General features: G+C 57.2%; 1 protein-coding gene across 2 annotated transcripts in view; it reads left to right on the top strand.

Annotated features, from left to right (window-relative positions):
- Positions 1–18,519, top strand: part of NECAB2 (N-terminal EF-hand calcium binding protein 2) — a 29,701-nt gene that overhangs the window by 905 nt on the left and 10,277 nt on the right. For both annotated transcript variants that reach the window (XM_086688808.1, XM_086688807.1), the window contains exons 2-5: positions 1,826–1,850; positions 6,571–6,679; positions 8,780–8,805; positions 8,955–9,052. In XM_086688808.1, the coding sequence (XP_086544934.1) occupies positions 1,826–1,850; positions 6,571–6,679; positions 8,780–8,805; positions 8,955–9,052 (258 nt within the window). The remainder of the gene's footprint in view (positions 1–1,825; positions 1,851–6,570; positions 6,680–8,779; positions 8,806–8,954; positions 9,053–18,519) is intronic.

The following is an 18,519-nucleotide window of genomic DNA, read 5'->3' as shown; positions in this document are numbered from 1 at the left end:
CCCCATCTGCTCTGAGCCTGGACACCTCTGGGGTCCCGGCCCCCACGACCCCCCCTCCACTCGGAGCCCCCTCCATCCTCCATACCTTCTACTCAAGCCCCCCTTCCCCCTGGGACCCAAGCCACCCACCTCTGGGAAGCCCACCTCCTCCTGCCACCCACTCCCGAGGAGTGGGAGGGAGATTTCACTGCTGGTGGGGGGAGGCTCCCCGGGGGAGGCGGAGGGGGGCTGTGTCCTGGGCACCACCCCCACCCGGTAACAGCGGAGCCTAGGATGTGCGTGTCCCGAGGAGGGTCCTGTGCGGGCTGGGTTTCTGGGAGAGTTGTGTCTGTGTGTTTGATGGTTGGCTGGGAGCGTAGATTTCCTCTCCCCTCCCGAACCTCCTGTCTCCTGGAACCCACACTTGGCTCCAGGCAGAGAGGGCTGGGCGGGGAAGGGCGAGCTGTGCCGTGGGTGCTTGTGGCTGCCTCGCCCCCAGACACACACACACACACACACACACACACACACACACAGACGCACGCACGCATGCACAGATGGATCCTCTCCCTCAGGACCCCCAGCCTAGCTCTGGAGGCGAAAGCTCTGGGCCTGCCCTTGTAGGGAAGCCCTGTCCACACCCCTGCTGCTTCTAACAGTACGGCTTAGTGAGCTCCGGTGCCCTCTTCAAGCTGGCGTGTGCGGGTCCCCGAGACCCCATTTCTTCATCTAGGAAATGGGGTGATGATCGGACTCCCGGAGCCACATCACGTGGTCTGCACCATTCACTTGCCTGAGGCATGGGGAGGGGGGCACCTGAGGGTGGGACCCTGGCCTCGGGGAACTTTGCAGTCAGGGGCACGGGTGTGGAGTGCCCACGATGGGGCTTTGGGGGAGGGTCCCGGTGCTCTGATAATTGTCCCCCTTCTGCCCCAGCCACATTTGCTCCTGCTCAGTACCCCAGACTAGGGTTTCAGCTAAGGGAAGGGGGTGATGTTTGAGAAGCCCTTCGTGAACTGCTGCCTCAGTCTGTCACCATGTGTGGTGCTAGGAGGGATGGGGGGGACATCTGTCCTTGGCCTGAGGGCTTGGGCCCAAGGTACCATGGCCAGAGGGGGTGGGGCCTCCCCCTCCCCCTTCTTATCAGTGTGGCTCATCCGCTCCCAAAAATACCACAGGGTGGGGGTGGGGTTATGGGGTCTCGGCTCATGTTTGGGGGGCGGGGGTTGGGCTGTCCCCCCCATCCCCTCCCACAGCAGCCAGAGACTTGCACCTGCAGTGCACCTGGTTTTCTGAGCTCTTGGTGGCCTGCTTCCGCCCACTCCCCACCCCCCCCCCCCCGAGAAATAATCCAGTCCTGCCCCTGGGGGGTCCAGTCGCCAGGCCCCCCCAGGTCCCCTTAGCAGACGCCTCTGTTCAGACTTAAGCCACCCCGCTGGAGGAAACCGGGGCTCCCCGAGGGGTGCAGTGGTGCGAGGCGTGTGGCCGCGTCCACGGGACACGGCTTCTGAGCGTGTGACTGAGCGTGGCACGGTGGGAAAGCCACGTGGACCAGTGGCTCCGGGGGCACACCCGCGGGCCCGCGGCTGGGTGTGAGCGTGCGTGTGTCCACGTGTGCGTGCGCGTGTCTGTCAGTGCGGTCGTGGGTGGGCTGGCGGCACAGAAGGCGAGTGGGCGCAGCTTCCTCCCCGGCGGCAGGGAGGACTCCGCCTGAAACATCCCTCCCGCCCTGGATCCCAGCCGGGGTCTCCTCCTGGGAGGAGGGGGATCTCGAGATGAGTCAGAGGCCGCTGGAGGGCGCCCGCCCCTCTGGGCCCCTCACTGACGCCACCTCTCTTCCCCGCAGATTTTCCGACGTGCGGACAAAAACGGTGAGTTCCCCTCCCGGGCTGTCCCCTGAAGGAGGCCCCGGCTCTTCCCGTCCCGGCGCCTGGTGGGGGGAGGGCCGAGGGGTGGGGGCATGGACGGCCTTGAACCTGCCGGTGACAAGTACAGGCCTTGGAGGTCAGAACACCACAGGCCGGTGCTGCCTTGTGCCTCAGTTTCCCTATCTGCGTCTGGGGGGCATTCCCGTAGTTCCCGCGCTGTAGGGATGCCGCGGGGGTTCGGCGTGTGGCCGTCTCGGATGCTAAGACGTCTGTCGTGCGGGACGTGCTGGTGAACCATCATCGCCCTCACGCAGCTGGGCTGGGCCAGAGCGGCCCGGGGTGGGGGGTGCCCAGGGACCACCCTTCACGGAAGCCCCCAGCCTCACTCTCGGCCCTGGTGCCTCTTTCCTCACCGCGACCTCACACACTCACGGCTGCCGCTCCTGTCCTCACGATTCCGGAGTGGCCCAGGGAGGTTAAGTGACTTGCCCGGGGCCGCCTAGCTGCACGAAGGCAGTCAAGGTTGTGCTGCAGACCCCCGAACTTTTCCCCACGCCACGCCCCCTCCCCAGCCACGTGAGTGGCCCGTCGTGGCCAGCAGAGAGAAGTCAGACTTCTCCTGACTTCTCGGAGAGGCCCCTGCCTCCCAGCCTCGCAAGGCCCGTCTGAGCCTCACAGCTGCAGCACGAGTCAGTACCACTTCCTGTAAATACCGCTGTCCTCATCGCTGGGCCCCGGGCGACTCTCCCCAGACTGTCGCCAAGGCACGGTGTCTCCGCAGGCCTCGGTCTTGCCCATCTCTAAAGTGGGGTGAGAACGCTTAACTCGCCTACTGCCTTGGCTGTGGAGCGAGGAGATGTGGCGACAGAGTCCACGAGAGAATCAAGCAGGGCTCCCTCACGGTTTGTTTTGTTCGCTGGGAAAATTGATCAAGTGTCAGGGCCCCTGCCGGGGGGCAGGGTGGGGGACAGGGGCCCCGGTGCCTGTCCCCAGGGCCCTCAGGCCCCAGCGCCTCCTGCACGGGCTGGAGTTGAAGGCGGCAGCTCTCACCCGGGTCCCCCGAACCCCTCCCTCCCTGGCCCCGGCAGTTACGGCTGACCCGCCCCCCCCCCATGGTGTTGGGGGTGCGACGTGAGGCCTCGGGGGCTGGGGTGCACAGCCAGGGGTCTCCATCCCTTGTCCCCCTCCTCGGGCACGACAGCGGCGCCTCCCAGGCCGACTGGGACACAGGACTCTCCCCAGCAGCTCCACGTGGAGCAGGGCGGAGGGAAGGGGCTGGGGGGGGGGGCTTCAGTGACCCGAGAAGGGGTCGTGGCAGCTCTTCTCAAGAAGCCTCAGAGGCTACAGAGCAGGTCAAGGGGCTTGATCCCTGACACGGGCATCTCTCTGGCGACCTCAGAGTGCAGTGGCCAGGACCCCGTGGCACGTCGTGAGCCCTTGACAGGCAGGACTCGGGGCTTGTCCCTGGCGTGGGCCCGATGCTCGCACGCAGTGGGTCCCCAGCAGACGTTTGCGGGCTTACGGGTAACGGGTCTGCCGGCGCGGGGGGCGCGGGTGCACGACCCTGGGGCGTGGCGCTATGTGCGTCTCCCGGCAGGTGTCCGTGGGTCCGGACGGCCGTGTCTCCGTAACTGCCGCTCGACACACTGAGTGCGCGTGGCCCTGTGTGTGTGGGTGTATGTGTGTGGCACACGTGGGCGGGTGGCTCACCGGCCGCCCTCAGACACAGGTGGGGTTTCCTCCTCGTCACTTGTTGCCTTGTCAGAGGCCGAGTTTCCACCCCAGGGACCGCTCTGGGGTCCCCTGACTTGGCTCCATGGGCCCCAGAGGGGCCGGGCCCATTCTCCTCACGGGGCTTCGGGTCTTCCTGGCCACCGCCGAGTGGCCCTGGGGGGATTGTCCCCAGGGTTAATGCGGGAGTGTGACGTCGGTTCCAGGGACGCTTCCGGGGAAGAGTCCCTTCTGTGTCACAGGGACTCCTGGGTTCGAGTCCCGGCTCGGCCACTTGGCAGCTCTGTGAGCTCAGGCCAGTCAGCTGGGGCCTCGGTTTCCCCATCTGTAAGTGGGTGTGATGACACCAGTCCCCTCTCAGAGGGCCTTGGTGGAGCCGGCACGGGACCCGGGGACACCTGCTGTGGGAGACCCCGAGCCCAGCACCGCCCGTGGCCGCGGACGCCGTGGTTTGCCCACAGGTGTGGGGTTCCCACCTGTGCCTTCCATCCGGGGAGCTGCCAGGGGCCATGGGCACCCATTGGGCACCTCACTGGGGCCTCACTGTGCTCCTGCTGGGGTAAGAAGCACCCGCCCCCATTTTACAGACGGCAAAAGCGAGGCCCAGACCGAGCAGGGGTGGGACCGTAGACCCCTGGCTGGGGAGCAGCCTGGGCAGTTCTGACCCCGTCCAGCCTGGCTTGAGAACACGTCTGGCCGGGAGTGAGTGCGGCTAGAACTACACACGCAGTGGCTTCGCGCACTCCCTGCCCCAGGCATCCGCTGCGGAAGATGCCGGGTTGGGGGGGGGGTGCCAGGCGGGGTATGGTCCCCTCCCCTAAGTCCCTGGGGTCCCAGGGCCGAGTGCTCTGGGCCGGCCCGTGCTGACGGCTCCCGGGACAGAGGCTTCTGTGCTGAGATAGAGACCCGTCGAGGCTCCCAAGGGGAGGCCGAAGGTCAGGGGTCTGGGGCCTTGGAAGGGCGGCGCGGGGCGTCCAGCAGACAGCCGGGCGCCAGGGTGCGTCTGTCCCCGGGGACGTGGACGCTAGCAGCCTGCGGCCGTTTGAAAGGTCCCTGTGACAGAGGCTGAGCTCGTGCTCATTAGCCAAGACGCCCGCACACGGCCGCCCGCTCGGGGGTCCTTGCTGAGAGTGGGGGGGCCGGGGCTGTGCCTCTGATCGCACAGAAGCCCGGGCAGGTGTTTCTCCCCTCATTAGCCGCTCTGGGTTCATCCGGGCTGTGGCAGGACATTGAAGGGAAATGTCAGCCAGGAAGGCCGTGCTCGGGAGGCCTGGCGGGCGTCTCTTGCCTGCCCTCCACAGGGCACCCCGGATGCAGGTGCCCGGGCAGGACAGGCAGGAGGAGACGGGGGCAGGGAGATCCCCCCCACCCCCACCCCGACTCTGTGCCCCTGGCCACCACGACCGGTCGGTCAGCACGCGTCCACAGGGCGCAGACTCGCCCTCGGCTCCCCGTGATCTTGTGGTTCGTGAGTTCAAGCCCCAGGTCAGACTGTGCTCATAGCTGGGAGCCTGGAGCCTGCTTCAGATTCCGTCTCCCTCGCTCTCTGCCCCTCCCCTGCTCACACTCTGCGTGTGTCTCTCTCTCTCTCTCTCTCTCTCTCAAAAATAAACTTTTTTTTTTTTAAAGGTAAAATCTTTAAAAAGGGGCACCTGGGTGGCTCTGTCGGTTAAGCGTCTCTTGATTTCGTCTCAAGTCATGGTTTCTCAGTCATGAGGTCAAGCCCCGTGTCAGGCTCAGCGTGCAATGCGGACCCTGGGTGGGCTTCTCTCTCTCCCTTTCTCCCTGCCCCTCCCCTGCTCAGCCCCCTCTCTCTCTGTCTCAAATAGATAACTTAAAAAAAAAAAAACTCTTAAAAAATACGATACAAGAGAATCCTTCTGCTCTGGGCCCAGCTGGGCCTGCCGTGTATGGTCCGGCCCCTTCCGGATGGAAGGGAGGACCTCAGATCCAGCCTGCCTTCCATGCCCGGCCCAGTCCTGATACGGGGCCACACCTGCCTCTCCCTCCCATCCAAGGAGGGCCATCCCTTTCTAACCCACGCAGACGTACCCTCCCTCGTGGGCTTGCAGGGGCTTTGATTGCAGCCTGGCTGGAAGTAATGGAAGGAGGTCTGCGTGGAGGGGCTGGGGGCTGCCCTCTCCCTCACTTCCAACTGCCCGCCGCAGACGCGGCTCCTTTAAGGAGCGTGAGCTCCCTGAGGAAGGGGTCGTGGCTGCAGGGGGCAGAGGTCAGCTCGCAGCAGGTGTGCCCAAGTGCAAGTTGCTGAGGGTGGGAGCTCGGTCAGCCTCTCCCAGAGTCGCTGGCTGCTTGGAGCCCCTCAGTGACCCGTGGGGCCCCTCCCATCTCAGGACCACAGAGGCTGGCCCCCCGCCAGGCCCGCCCCCTCGTTGCCTTGCGGTTTGGTGTCTTCGTGGTGGCAGGGTGGCAAGTCCCTCCCTGCTGGCAGCTGTGAAGGTGTGGGCCCGGGGTCTGCCCTGCGGACGGACGGGGCAGAGAGGAAAGAGGGTGTCCCCTCCCCTGAGCCAGGACCTGGGTGCTGGGGCTGGAGATGATGCAGATATGGGTGGGGGGGTTGTCTGGGCATTTGGAAGCAAGAGAGAAGGGTCCTCAGACGGCCCGGCTTTGCCGTGCTGCTGCCTTCGACGGTACCCACCGCAGGTGCTCGGGCGAGTCAGGGGAGAGATGAGCCGGCAGGGAGCAGGGGCTGTGTGTGTGTTGACCGTGGCCGTCGTGAGCCTGAGCCAACTGGCTACTGCTTGTAGTCGCCGTGGGTTCCGGGATTAGCTGCGAGAGGGTGTTGATGCGTCGGCTTGGGAATTAGCTGGAGAAGGTGGGGATTTTCTGTGCGCTGGAGGGTGCTGGTCACTTCGGGCAGTCCCGGGGCAGGCACAGAGGATCTGGCTGGGATGCGGTGGCCGGGGGACTGTCGGGATCTGGGATGTCTTATCTCTTAGACACCGGCTGCCCTCTCTCCTTCCCTCCCTCGCAGACGATGGGAAGCTGTCCCTGGAGGAGTTCCAGCTTTTCTTCGCAGATGGCGTTCTCGATGACAAGGATCTGGAGGCTCTCTTCCACACCATCGACTCCGACAACACTAAGTGAGCGAGGTCCTGCATGTTGGGACAGGGGCGTCCGGCGGGTGTGGGGCGGGGGGGAGCTTCTTCCTCGGCAGCTAGTGAGCGGTCTCCGTTTCCCACCCCCCTGGAGGAGCAGGACCCCTGAAACACCCCCACGCTGGCTGATCCAAACCTCGGATCTGTCTGGCCACCCCCCCACCCCCCGTCCCACTGCCGGCTGGGGTGACCTGGGGGCGTGGGCAGGACGCTGTTGTGCCGGCAAAGTTGTCTTCTGAGCACACGTGGCTACGGAAGAAGGGACCCTACGTCTTGCAGCACGGACGCAGGGTAACGAAAAGGGAACGGTGGCAGTGACGCCACCCTTCTGCGAACTCAAGCCCTGGTGTGAGTGACCCCGGCGCCAGGGTCAACTCTATCACCTTGGTGCTCACCGGTCCTGTCTTCGACCGGACCAACCAGATACGCATCCTGGCTCTCCCTTCAACCCGGCTTCTAGCTCGGTGTCCGAGGCAACCCGTCATAACCCCCCGAGCTTGCATCTCAGAACTAACCGGAAACTCTGGCCTCACCCACCCCGAAGTCAAGTGCCAAGTGTATGCTCCACTCACGCTTGCCCGACCTGGCAGCCTCCCTCGTTGCCTGGGATTTCCCAGGCAGGATGAGCCCCAGCCTCCTTCTCCGCCCCCCCACCCGGTCACCTTCCTCGGGCCCCGCTCAGGCGATGGGGACCCGAGTTCCGGGGGCGGGGGGTGCCGCGTGAAGCAGATTTGATGAGTTGGGGTCCCCTGAGACAGACGGGCCTAGTGTGGACAAGGAGCTGCTACCGAGCCTGTTTGCAAGGGACCCAGCACAGTAGCCACCTGGACCAGAGGCCGGGGCTGAGTGTCCTGGGAGGCACAGGCTGGGGACCAGGTGGCCGGGTGTCCTTGTCCAAGGAAGGCCGCGTCAAAGAAACAGCTTTCTGCTGTAGACCCAGTGAAGGGCTTTGTTTCTGGAGACGGATGGAGGCCTCTGTGATCCCCAGGGAGCTTTGAAAGGGCCAGGGCGAGTGGAGGCATCGGTCAGAGAGTTTAGCCATGACCTTCTAGAAGGTCAGAACTCTAAAGACTTCTAGGATGAGTCTCTCCAGCATTCCCTGGGGTGTGACCTATAAACATTTGCTCCTTGGGATGCTAAGTAGGCTTTCTGCCCAAAACAGTTCACGTGGATCAGAAAGAGTGGTAAGATCCTAGTTTAAGCCCAACCAAAACAGGCTTCCTCTCTGCGGGACTCGTCAGAACATTTAACGTGTGGTGGGAATTCAAGGAGCTTCCCAAGACAGGGCTGGCAAAGCCTCTGAACCCAGGTTTATGGGGCCCCAGGAGCCTTCTCCCAGAAAGCATCTTGGGCACCTGGGGTTCCCCGAGCTCTCTACCCCAGGGAGCCCCTCCTCTCTCAGTGAGGGAGCTGGCGCCCAGACAGGGCAAGGCTCCCAGAACTGCACAGACACTCGGGTCCCTTGGCATCCGCCCCCAGCACACCCTGCCGTCACGTCTCTGCTCTGAGGCTGCTACGTGCACCTTCACCAGCCTGGGTGGCATTTCGGTGCTTAGCGTCCTCCGAGGAGGGGCCCGGTCCTCTCCACGCCTTAGGAATGGGTCTGCGGGACCCCAGGGCTGGGGTGGGCACGAGGACGGCTGTCCCAGGACCCAGCAGGCAGGGATGCCGGGGGGGCGGCGTGTCACACGAGTTTTATTGACAGCCTGTCAGAGTCCTGGGCCCTCCGCCTTCTGTCCCTTCCCCTCCCTTTGCCCAGCCCCTGACTTAGCCCCATTCTTGGCCCTGTGCGCTCGGGACACGGTCGGTCGGCGCAGCAGGGGAGAGGAAATGAGTGGTAGTGGGGTCAGAGGTCACGCAGGGGTGGATCCCTGCTCTGTCCTTCCGGGTGGGGGGCAGGGCATCGTTTACCTGCGGCGCCTCACCTGTGAACTTGGCTCAGGTGCCGGCACGTAGGACGGTCCAGAGAGGAGGCACGGCAGGGGTTTGACGAGCTCCGGGCCCCGCGTGCTGGGGGGGCGGGGGGCGGGGAGGGCGGCTGGGACGGGACAGGCCTGACCTGAGTCTCCCTCGTTCTCTCCGCAGCCACGTGGACACCAAGGAACTGTGTGGTAGGTGCCCGATCTGCAGGGACCAGCACTGGGGTCGGGGGACGGGACCCGGGAGTCCCCGGGGCACAGGTGGGATGCACGGGAAGGCCCGAGGGCTGGGGTAGAATCCTCCTCCTGTGACCCCTGACCTTTGCTTTCCCCTCCCTCAGATTACTTTGTGGACCACATGGGGGATTATGAGGACGTCCTGGCCTCCTTGGAGACCTTGAATCACTCTGTTCTGAAGGCCATGGGCTACACCAAGAAGGTGGGTAGGCGTGGGCGGCCCTGGGGCTCCAAGGTCTGAGTGCTGGTTAGGGTTCTTACGGGGCGTCCTCACCCCAGGGTGCCTGGATTTGTGGCGACAGGGGTTGGGTCCGGGGTGGGCTTTCCTTGGGGCTCCCGCAGGGAGGCCGGGTTCAACTCTGTAGTGAACGCACTGGGTCGGTGAACGGCCCTGGCCAGCGGCAGGTTGGCGCGTGAGGCCCTGTCCGGGAATTGGGCACGGCCCGGGCCTGCCGTCACGGAGACGGAGCGGCAGCCGCCCCGAGCCCGCCAGGGTCCTCGGACAGGTGTGGACCCTAATGATCTCATCCTCTTCCCCGGGTTACGAGGCAGGAAGGGGAGCGAAAGGGGCGTGTTCGTGCGTCTGCACCCGATCGAGGTTTCAGGCCGTGTCCGGTGTGCGAACCCTGTCCAGGCAGCAGGACCGTGAGGAGCGGCGGGAGCAGGCCCGGTGCGGGGACCCCTGCGTGGCCTGGGGAGAGGTCTCCCGTGTGGCTGCAGCGGCTCAGCCCCCAGTCCTGTCACCCCCTTGTTAGCATGTGCCCTGGAGGAGGACAGAAGGCAGGGGGCCGGAGCCAGGGTGGGGGCCGGACGTCGCGCCTTCTCTGTTGAAGCGCACGCGGGCGGAAGCAGCCGGTCCCCCAGCCTCTGAGTCCACACCCCACTGGGCTGGTGGCTGCTGGAGGGGCAGGGGGGCCGTGTCCCTTCGCTGCGTCTGGCGAAGAGGCGCTAAGTTGGCTGAGGACCCGCGATGGCCGGGATTCAACGCTCAGGTTAATCCTCGCTGCTGCCCTGTGTGTGGCCACTGTCACCCTGTCGCCGCCCCCATTTCAGAGCTCTGGAAACAGGCTCGGAAGGGTGATCCCTTCAGGGTCCATAGCTAGATGGCCACAGCTGCTGGCCGGAAGGAGAAGGGAGTGGAGTCAGGGACCCGGCAGGAGGTGCAGACTCTGGGCTAGGCCGGGGGTGACTGGAGTCTCGGTCAGCTGGGAGGGGAGCGTCGCACGCACGCTGAGCAAGGCACATGGGGAGGCGGGGGGGGGGAGGGAGCAAGACACACATGGGAGGGACACATAGACCTGGCTGAAGGACCCCGAGCCAGTCGCTGCCCCCCGGCAGGCCTCAGTTTCTCCAACATTCACCTTAGAGTCCCTTACGGGGATCGAATGAAATAAGGTCTCTCAGGTGCTTAGCTCGGGGCCTGGCACAGAGCAGAGGTGACTGTTTTCTCATTAGGCTCCTGCTGTATGCCCAGGCGGACGTAAGACCGATTCCGTGTGTGTGTTTCAGACGGTACTCAGTGCGTCAGATGTATTAGCGTCTTCGGGTTTTTCAGGGGGTACCCTGCCGTGTGTTAGGGCGTCCCTGTCTTCCTGTAGGTCTCAGAATTGCTGGGCCTGATCGTGTGCCTCCACTCAACCCACGTTTCCATTCCTGTGGTCGTGTCCTGCCGTCCCGGGTCTTGCTTTCCTCAAGCGCATTTTAATATCGTGTGAGACCGGTTGCCTGTCGTCGTTCGTGTGCCCGGACTGTGGTTGGACGCTCTGAATGTGTCAGGTGGGCGGTGGGTGGCCAGGGAGCGTGCAAGGGACCCCAGGCTCTGGAATCCCTGCGCGGACAAGGGTGTCGGCCGGACGGGCTGTGGGACCCTCACCGCCCGGCCCCACGGGGCTCCCGGAGATGAAGCCCCTTCCCAGCAGTGCCGTCTCGCGACGACACGAACGCGCGTGGTTACTTCCTGCTCTTTGGCCGTGAACTGTTCAGAGGCGACACCGAACTCCCCACCAAGGAGAGGATTTTCCTATCTCCCCGTTCACCTCGGACCGGTTTCGGACACCCTGCGCTCGGAAAGCCCGCGCACGTCATGGTGTGTTTTTAGCGGCGGAGTTGATGGTTTTGGCAGCCGTGATGGGCAGTTCTTTCGCTTGCGTTTTTTCCGAACTGCTTTCCGGCGGTAGAAACGCAGCTCAGCTCCTCGGTTACTTCAAACGCTTCGTCACCGACCTGGGTTGGCCCGTTTGCTTTTGTTGCTGCGCAGTCCTGGCGTGAGCTGCAAACCAGTGCGCTGACTCATTTCTGCTGTGCGGCCCCCCGATCTCTCTGTGTCCCCCCCCCACCCCGTTCTGAAGTCCTGTTCCCGGTGCTACATCAGCTATCTTTGTTTTGCCCCTGATTTTCGAGCGCGTGTCTCCAGTATTTCTCCCCTAATTACAATATTAATACCAGTTCTTTTTTTAGAATCCTTCTCAGCCTGTTTGGAAAAAAGCAAAAAATTATCTCTGCCTTCCCTTCGTTAAATCTTGTCTTAGGAGGTGGTAGTGAAGTTTTTAAATTGCCTTTGTGATTATGTGATTTTTCTGAAGCGATTGATGGGGCGGATTCTATTTTTAGAGTCTTTTCTGTGGAACAATCCTTCACTTCCTGTGATCAACCTGTGATAGAACTGGAGTGTCGCCGTGTTCGTCCACACCGCTCTGCAGCCCTCCCACTAGCCAAGCGATTTCTCTCTCTCTCTCTCTCTCTCTCTCACTCTCAGAAATTGAGGCCTTTTGAATATTTGCTGGGTGTCAATCCGCTTCTCTATCGCAGAGTCATTTTTCCATTCAGAGACCGAAAGAATGTATCCATGAGGCTGGGGTCGAGGTATAAACGGGGGGAGAAGAGTCTGTTAGTAGTTTTTTCCAAGGTCAACCCTAGCTTCAGTGAAATGTCACTTTCTGTGCCCGTGTTAGCTACTTTCCCGAAACCTATCATGGCCGTGTTCGGTTTTGTGATCGGTTATGCATCGTATGTTGTCGATGATTTTTTTCAAAAATCTCAAACCTTATTTGACGCAAAACAGGCACTGCATGTTCAATAAAGTTCATTTACTTTGAGGGAGAGGGACAGAGAGGGGGGGAGGGGCAGAGAGAGAGGGAGACACAGCATCCGTAGCAGGATCCAGGCTCTGAGCAAGCGTTCAGCACAGAGCCCGACGCAGGGCTCGAACTCATGAACCGTGAGATCATGACCTGAGCCGAAATCCAGAGTTGGACACTCAACCAGCTGAGCCACCCAGGTGCCCCAAGTTGTTTTTTTTATTTTTATTTATTTATTTTTATTTAAATATATATTTTTTTTAACATTTGATTTATTTTTGAGACAGGGAGAGAGAGAGCATGAACACGGGAGGGTCAGAGAGAGGGAGACACAGAATCGGAAACAGGCTCCAGGCTCTGAGCCATCAGCCCAGAGCCCGACGCGGGGCTCGAACTCACGGACCGCAAGATCGTGACCTGGCTGAAGTCGGACGCTTAACCGACTGCGCCACCCAGGCACCCCCCAAGTTGTTTTTTTAATGATCTCTTAGACGCTTGAGAAAATGACCTGGATCTTTTCAGAGCATGAAATGGGAAAATAACTCGGCTTTTCTTTGTTATGACGTATACGCTCCTAAACGGTACGCTATAAAAAGGTGAAATGCTGTCTCTCGTACAAGTAGAAATATTTCATTTTTTCAGCACCGACATTTTAATTTGTATTACGGATGTTAATGGCAACGCCAGCCACTGTAAATTTTTGTTTAAAAATTGAGAAAAGTCAGTTGAGACTTTTTTTTTTCTCTGCAGGTGGGAATTTTCTTCAATAATTTTTTAATCCCAGAAATAGAGTTCATATCACTTACTTATATCTGTTTGGATTGGGGGTACGGTTTTCACACAAAATCCTTCTATCATTTTCCATATTGCCACTATTTATTTAAAAAGCTATTCATGGGGCGCCTGGGTGGCGCAGTCGGTTGAGCGTCCGACTTCAGCCAGGTCACGATCTCCTGGTCCGTGGGTTTGAGCCCCACGTCGGGCTCTGGGCTGATGGCTCAGAGCCTGGAGCCTGCTTCCGATTCTGTGTCTCCCTCTCTCTCTGCCCCTCCCCCGTTCATGCTCTGTCTCTCTCTGTCCCAAAAATAAATAAATAAACATTGAAAAAAAAATTTTTTAAAAAGCTATTCACGATGGGGGCACCTGAGTGGCTCAGTCAGTTAAGGGTCGGAGTTTGGCTCAGGTCATGATCTCGCGTTTCGTGAGTGTGAACCCCGCATCAGGCTCTGTGCTGATGGCTCAGAACCTGGAGCCTGCTTCAGATTCTGTCTCTCCCTTTCTCTCTGCCCCTCCCCTGTTCACACTCTCTCTCTCAAAAACAAACGTTAAAAAAAAATTTTTTTAAGGTACTCATGATCTAATTTATGATCTTATTATGAGTGAATAACGAAAGTAAAGAATTACGTTGTCTTAGTTTTCTATTCTCAATATACAGAACTTGAATATTCTAATTTTTTAAGTTGCAATTTTTTTAATTTTTAAAAATTTTTTAATATTTCATTTTGAGAGAGAGCAAGCGCACAAGGAGTGGGGAAGGGGCAGCGCAAGAGAGGGAGACAGAGGATCCAAAGCAGGCTCTATGCTGTCAGCACAGAGCCCCACACGGGGCTCAAACCCACAGGCCATGACATCATGACCTGAGCCGAAGTCCAGCGCTTAACCGACTGAGCCACCTGGGTGCCCCAGTTTTTTTTAGCTTTAAGTAGACTCCATGCCCAGTGTGGGACTTGAACTCATGACCGTGAGACCATGAGTCACATGCTTTACCAGTTGAGCCAGCCACGAGCTCCCCCCCCCGTTTTTTTTTTTTTTAAGGCAACATGAATATTTTTAAAAACTTAATTAATGTGAGAAGCAGTAGGATGTTACAGCTAGTTCAAAGGAAAATTCCAAGGCCATGCACCATGGATAGAGGCAACTAGGAGCTCTGAGCGAATCTGTGAATCGGTACAGAACCAGGCACTGTCCACAGTGACGGCGACAGTCAGTTGCATTCTGCCAGACAAAATTCCTGTGCGTCGCTGTGGATGAGAGTTATTTTTCAGCATCGTCTCTCTTCTACATTCTGCGGAGTTTTAAAAGGAGCCCCCAAACAAGGGAAGATTTAGTTAACCCACAGGGCCTATTGATAGGATACCCAGTAATCTTCCTTGTCCGTTTTAAAGACTTTCACACTAGGGTGGCTGGATGGCTCAGTCAGGTGAGCCTCGAACTTCAGCTCAGATCTCGATCTTATGGTTTGTGGGTTTGAGCCCCGCGTCGGCCTCTGAGCTGTCGGTGTAGAGCCTGAGCCTGCTTGGGATTCTTGCCCTCTCCGCTCTGTCCCTTCCCCACTCGTGCGCTCTCTCTCTCTCTCTCTCTCTCTCTAGTAATTAAACTTATGGGGCACCTGGGTGGTTCAGCGGCTAAGCATCCAAATTGGCCTAGGTCATTATCTTGCCATTCCTGAGTTCAAGCCCCACATAGGGCTCTGTGCTGACCCCTCGGAGCCTGGAGCCTGTTTCAGATTCTGTGTCTTCCTCTCTTTCTCTCTGCCCCTCCCCTGCTCACGCCCTCTCTCAAAAATAAACATTAAAAAATAAAATTTTTAAATAAACCTAAAAAATAAAGAATTTCATATTTGCCTTGTATCTCTCTCCCTCTCTCTCTCTGCCCCTCCCCTGCTCACTCTCTCTCTCAAAAATAAACATGAAAAAATTTGTTTAAATTAAAAAAAAAAAAGACTTTCACATTTACCTAACGATGCTCTTTTTTTTTAATGTTTTACTTATTTTTGAGAGAGAGCATGTGAGCAGGGGAGGGACAGAGAGAGAGAGAGAATCCCAAGCAGGCTCCGCACTCCAGAGAGCCTTATGTGGGGCTCAAATTCACAGACCAAGAGATCACGACCTGAGTCAAAGTCGGATGCTCAAACAACTGAGCCACCCAGGCGCCCCTAACAATGGTGTTTGCATCCTTATTTATCGTCCAATTTATCTCCCCTATGGGACAATGATGAGCTAATTTGTCACACCAAATTATTTACTCTGTGTTTTTAATGGTTTTCCTTACTAGGATTTTAGCCATGTTGTTTGAGGCATATAGACCTTTATTTTTTTTATCATATAAATGGTACATAGTCAACTTGTAAAATGTAGAAAATAAAGAAGAGTATAAGGAAAAAGTTCAAACTATTTGTAACTCCCACTGTTCCTTACCATTGTTAGTTAACATGTTATTACCTCGGAACCTTTTTTCCCATGTGTATTTCTTTAGTATATTTAATATTGTCTTGTGTACAAGACTTATTTTTTGTACTTTTTCCACCTAATATCTTAGCATTTTTCCTATGTGATTAAAACTGTCCAGAAGCATCTTTTTTTTTAAATATTCTTACTTAAATTTACTTTTCCTCTGTTTTGGGGTGTATTAGATGATTACCAGGTTCTTGCTAATATGAATATATACTGTAACCTCGGGACATGAGCCTTTGTGCTCATTTTGCATGATTTCTTAGGGATGGATTATCGTAAATGGAATGACTGAGTCAAAGAATAGGAGCCGTGCAATGTGGGGAAATAGGTTCTATTTACATAAATGGGTGGGAAACAAGCTTAGAGCGGAAAGCTGCCACCACTGGGCGAAAGCACCAGAGGTTAGCTAGCGCGATATTGTATCGGGATCACGAGTAACTTGTTCCATCACCTGCAGGAAATTACTTTCCCTTTGACGCCAATGTACCTTGATCACAAACACCACTTGTCCCCACCTCCCCCCCAGACCCTTTGCTTCTTAATCACACAAGTTAATGATTACTGTCCGATTGTTTTCTCCATGTTCACCACGTGTGTAAGATCTTGAGAACTCAAATACGGAGACAAAATTCCTGTTCGGGGCTCTTGTCTCCTCCCAGACTTTAGCCTCTCTCGTATTCATTTCTGCGTCCGCTCTCTTGCTGGACAAGAAAGAACTCCAGACCCCTCGTCTGCGACAGTGCAAGGCTCTGGAGAGAAAGCACAATTGCTTTATAAAGTGGCTGTGTCCGGGGCACCTGGGTGGCTCAGTCGGTTAAGCGTCCAACTTTGGCTCAGGTCGTGATCTCACGGCTTGTGGGTTCGAGCCCCATGTTGGGCTCTGTGCTGACAGCTCGGAGCCTGGAGCCTGCTTCGGATTCTGTGTCTCCCTCTCTCTCTGCCCCTTCCCCCACTCATGCTCGCTCACTCTCTCTCAAAAATAAACATTGAAAAAAAAATTTTTTTAAAGTGGCTGTGTCCATGTGAATCCCCATTGCCATGTTTATAGCAGTATCCTCTCCGATCGCATGATGGTGCGGTGACATCCTGCCCTTGCTGTGCAGAATGCCTTTTGCCATTGTTTCGTGACCCTTCTCACCTTGTGCAATACCGTGTTCTCTAAATCCTATCTTCTCGTGCAACTTCTTCATTTGACCAAATCTGGTGACAGGATTTTTGCCCAGACTTTTCTTTGGAAATCTCTCAGTGCTGTTTTGGTTTTGAGGGGCCTCCGTTTGGGTCTCATTTCATCAAATCTGGGACTGTATCTTTACATGAGGGAATTTAGGCCGCGTTTCTTTATTGTTGTAATTGGTCTGTTCCAACTGCTATCGTAATCTCTCACGATTCCCGTTTTGTGTGCTTCCCTTGTCCGTTTGATCTGTGACCTTTTGATGGTCAGCTTTGTTTAGAGCATCGATTGTAGTCTCAGGGCTAGATGCTGTAGTTTCATTTCGTGGACAACCTCTAAAACAGGCGCTGTGAATTTTTTGCTAGAGCGCAAGCAGGGGAGGGGCGGGGAGAGAGAGGGACAGAGGATCCAAAGCAGGCTCTGCTCTGACAGCACAGAGCCTGACGTGGGGCTTGAACTCACAAACTGCGAAATCGTGACCTGAGCCAAAGTCGGACACTTAACTGACTGAGGCACCCAGGCACCCCTTTTCTTTCTTCGGTGTTTATTTTTGCACACGCGCGAGAAAGAGCGAGCCAGCACGCACAAGCCGGGGAGGGACAAAGAAAGGGGGACAGAGGATCCGAAGCAGGCTCCACGCTGACAGCAGAGAGCCTGACACGGAGCTCGAACTCATGAATTGTGACATCACGACCTGAGCCAAAGCCGGATGACCCTCAGCCAACTGAGCCACCCAGGCACCCCTGGCACCGTGAACGTTCCTCATTGTGTTTTTATCCCTAGCTAATCGGAAACATCGACTCCCTTTTGAGGAGGTCAAGGCGTTTTTGAGATTTTCAGATATTTTTTTTCCATACTTCTCCGGTCTTTATTGACATAGTCCGGTGTGACTGCAATTAAACTATCGCCGATGAATGTTTTCGTCTCCTGACCCTGCAACCTTACATTTAATCGGCTCTATCACTGACCCTTCCTTCTGTGACTTCCCTATTCAAGACTGTTTTCTTTGACTCAGCCCTAGATATGTGTGTGTTTGGGGGGGGAGACTCCTAGGCAGTTTTTTGCCGGAAAGGTGCTCAGGTGGTAACACGTCAGAAATTTGCAGATTTCCGAATATCACCCTATACCCCAAAGAGGAGTCGTGTGTCTACACGACACACGATTCCCAGATCTGATCCTTTCCCTCTGGAATCAGTGGAGTTGCTCTGTTGGCTGAGGGAGGCATTGATGATGGTGGAGGAGAAATCCGTAAAAGCTTCATGTTGAGTCCTTTAAAAATTTAAACATTTCTTTTTTTATTTGGAGAGAGTGTGTGCGCGCACGCGCGTGTATGCATGCACACGAATGGGGGAGGGGCAGAGAGACGGTGGGGGCGGGTGGAGAGAGAAGCCCAAGCAGGTTCTATCTACACTCAGTGCGGAGCCCCACACGGGGCCTGATCTCACGACCCCGAGATCGTGACCTGAGCCGAAATCAAAAGTCGGATGCTCAACCAACCAAGCCAGCCAGACGCCCCTGCATTTTTATTCCTTTGAATGTCACGTGTCTTTTTGGAATTCAGCTAACGGGTTACGCTCACGGATCGCTAGCTGCACCCTCAGTCACTTGATCCGAGTGCTTTTAACACACTTAACTTCAGCTCATTTTTCTGCTTGATGGCTCCTAGCAGGCTTTCTCTTTGCGTTTCAGTTTCTTACCACGTTGCGTCTTCTCGTTCATTTTGGCCATTCATTTGTCCGGGGCCCGTTGATCACCGGATTGAGTGCGGTTTCAACTATTTGCTAGGGAGGATAATCAATAATCGAAACGCATTAGGCGAGCAGAACCTTACATACTCTGTGCCACCGTTGTGTGGTCGGGACCCGTCTCCAGTGTTGGCGTAGGGTGGCCACCTACATGCCTCCCCGTGTGTACCTCTCCTCCCCGTGCTCCCCTCCCCTGCCTCTGTTTCCCTCTCTGTCTCCAGCCGTGTTTCCCTTGTGCCCTCGTTGCTAATTAATTCCCAGTCAGAGTGATGGATGATTTAATTTGCTTTCCTTGAGAGCCCTGTTTTTCCTTGCCTTGCCGGGGACCGGGCGGAATTCCAAAGCGCCGGGCAGTTGGCTCGGGAGGGTGGGGTCTCGGCCGAGGAGGCGGGAGAGTCGCACAGGGTTTCAGGGACCAGCGTCCCCAACACAGTGCTATTTTG

This window comes from Puma concolor, chromosome E2 (assembly GCF_028749965.1).
Source record: "Puma concolor isolate L17-30 chromosome E2, mPumCon1.1.hap2, whole genome shotgun sequence".
NCBI classification, from domain to species: domain Eukaryota; kingdom Metazoa; phylum Chordata; class Mammalia; order Carnivora; family Felidae; genus Puma; species Puma concolor.
This window is presented reverse-complemented; position numbering and strand designations above follow the sequence as displayed.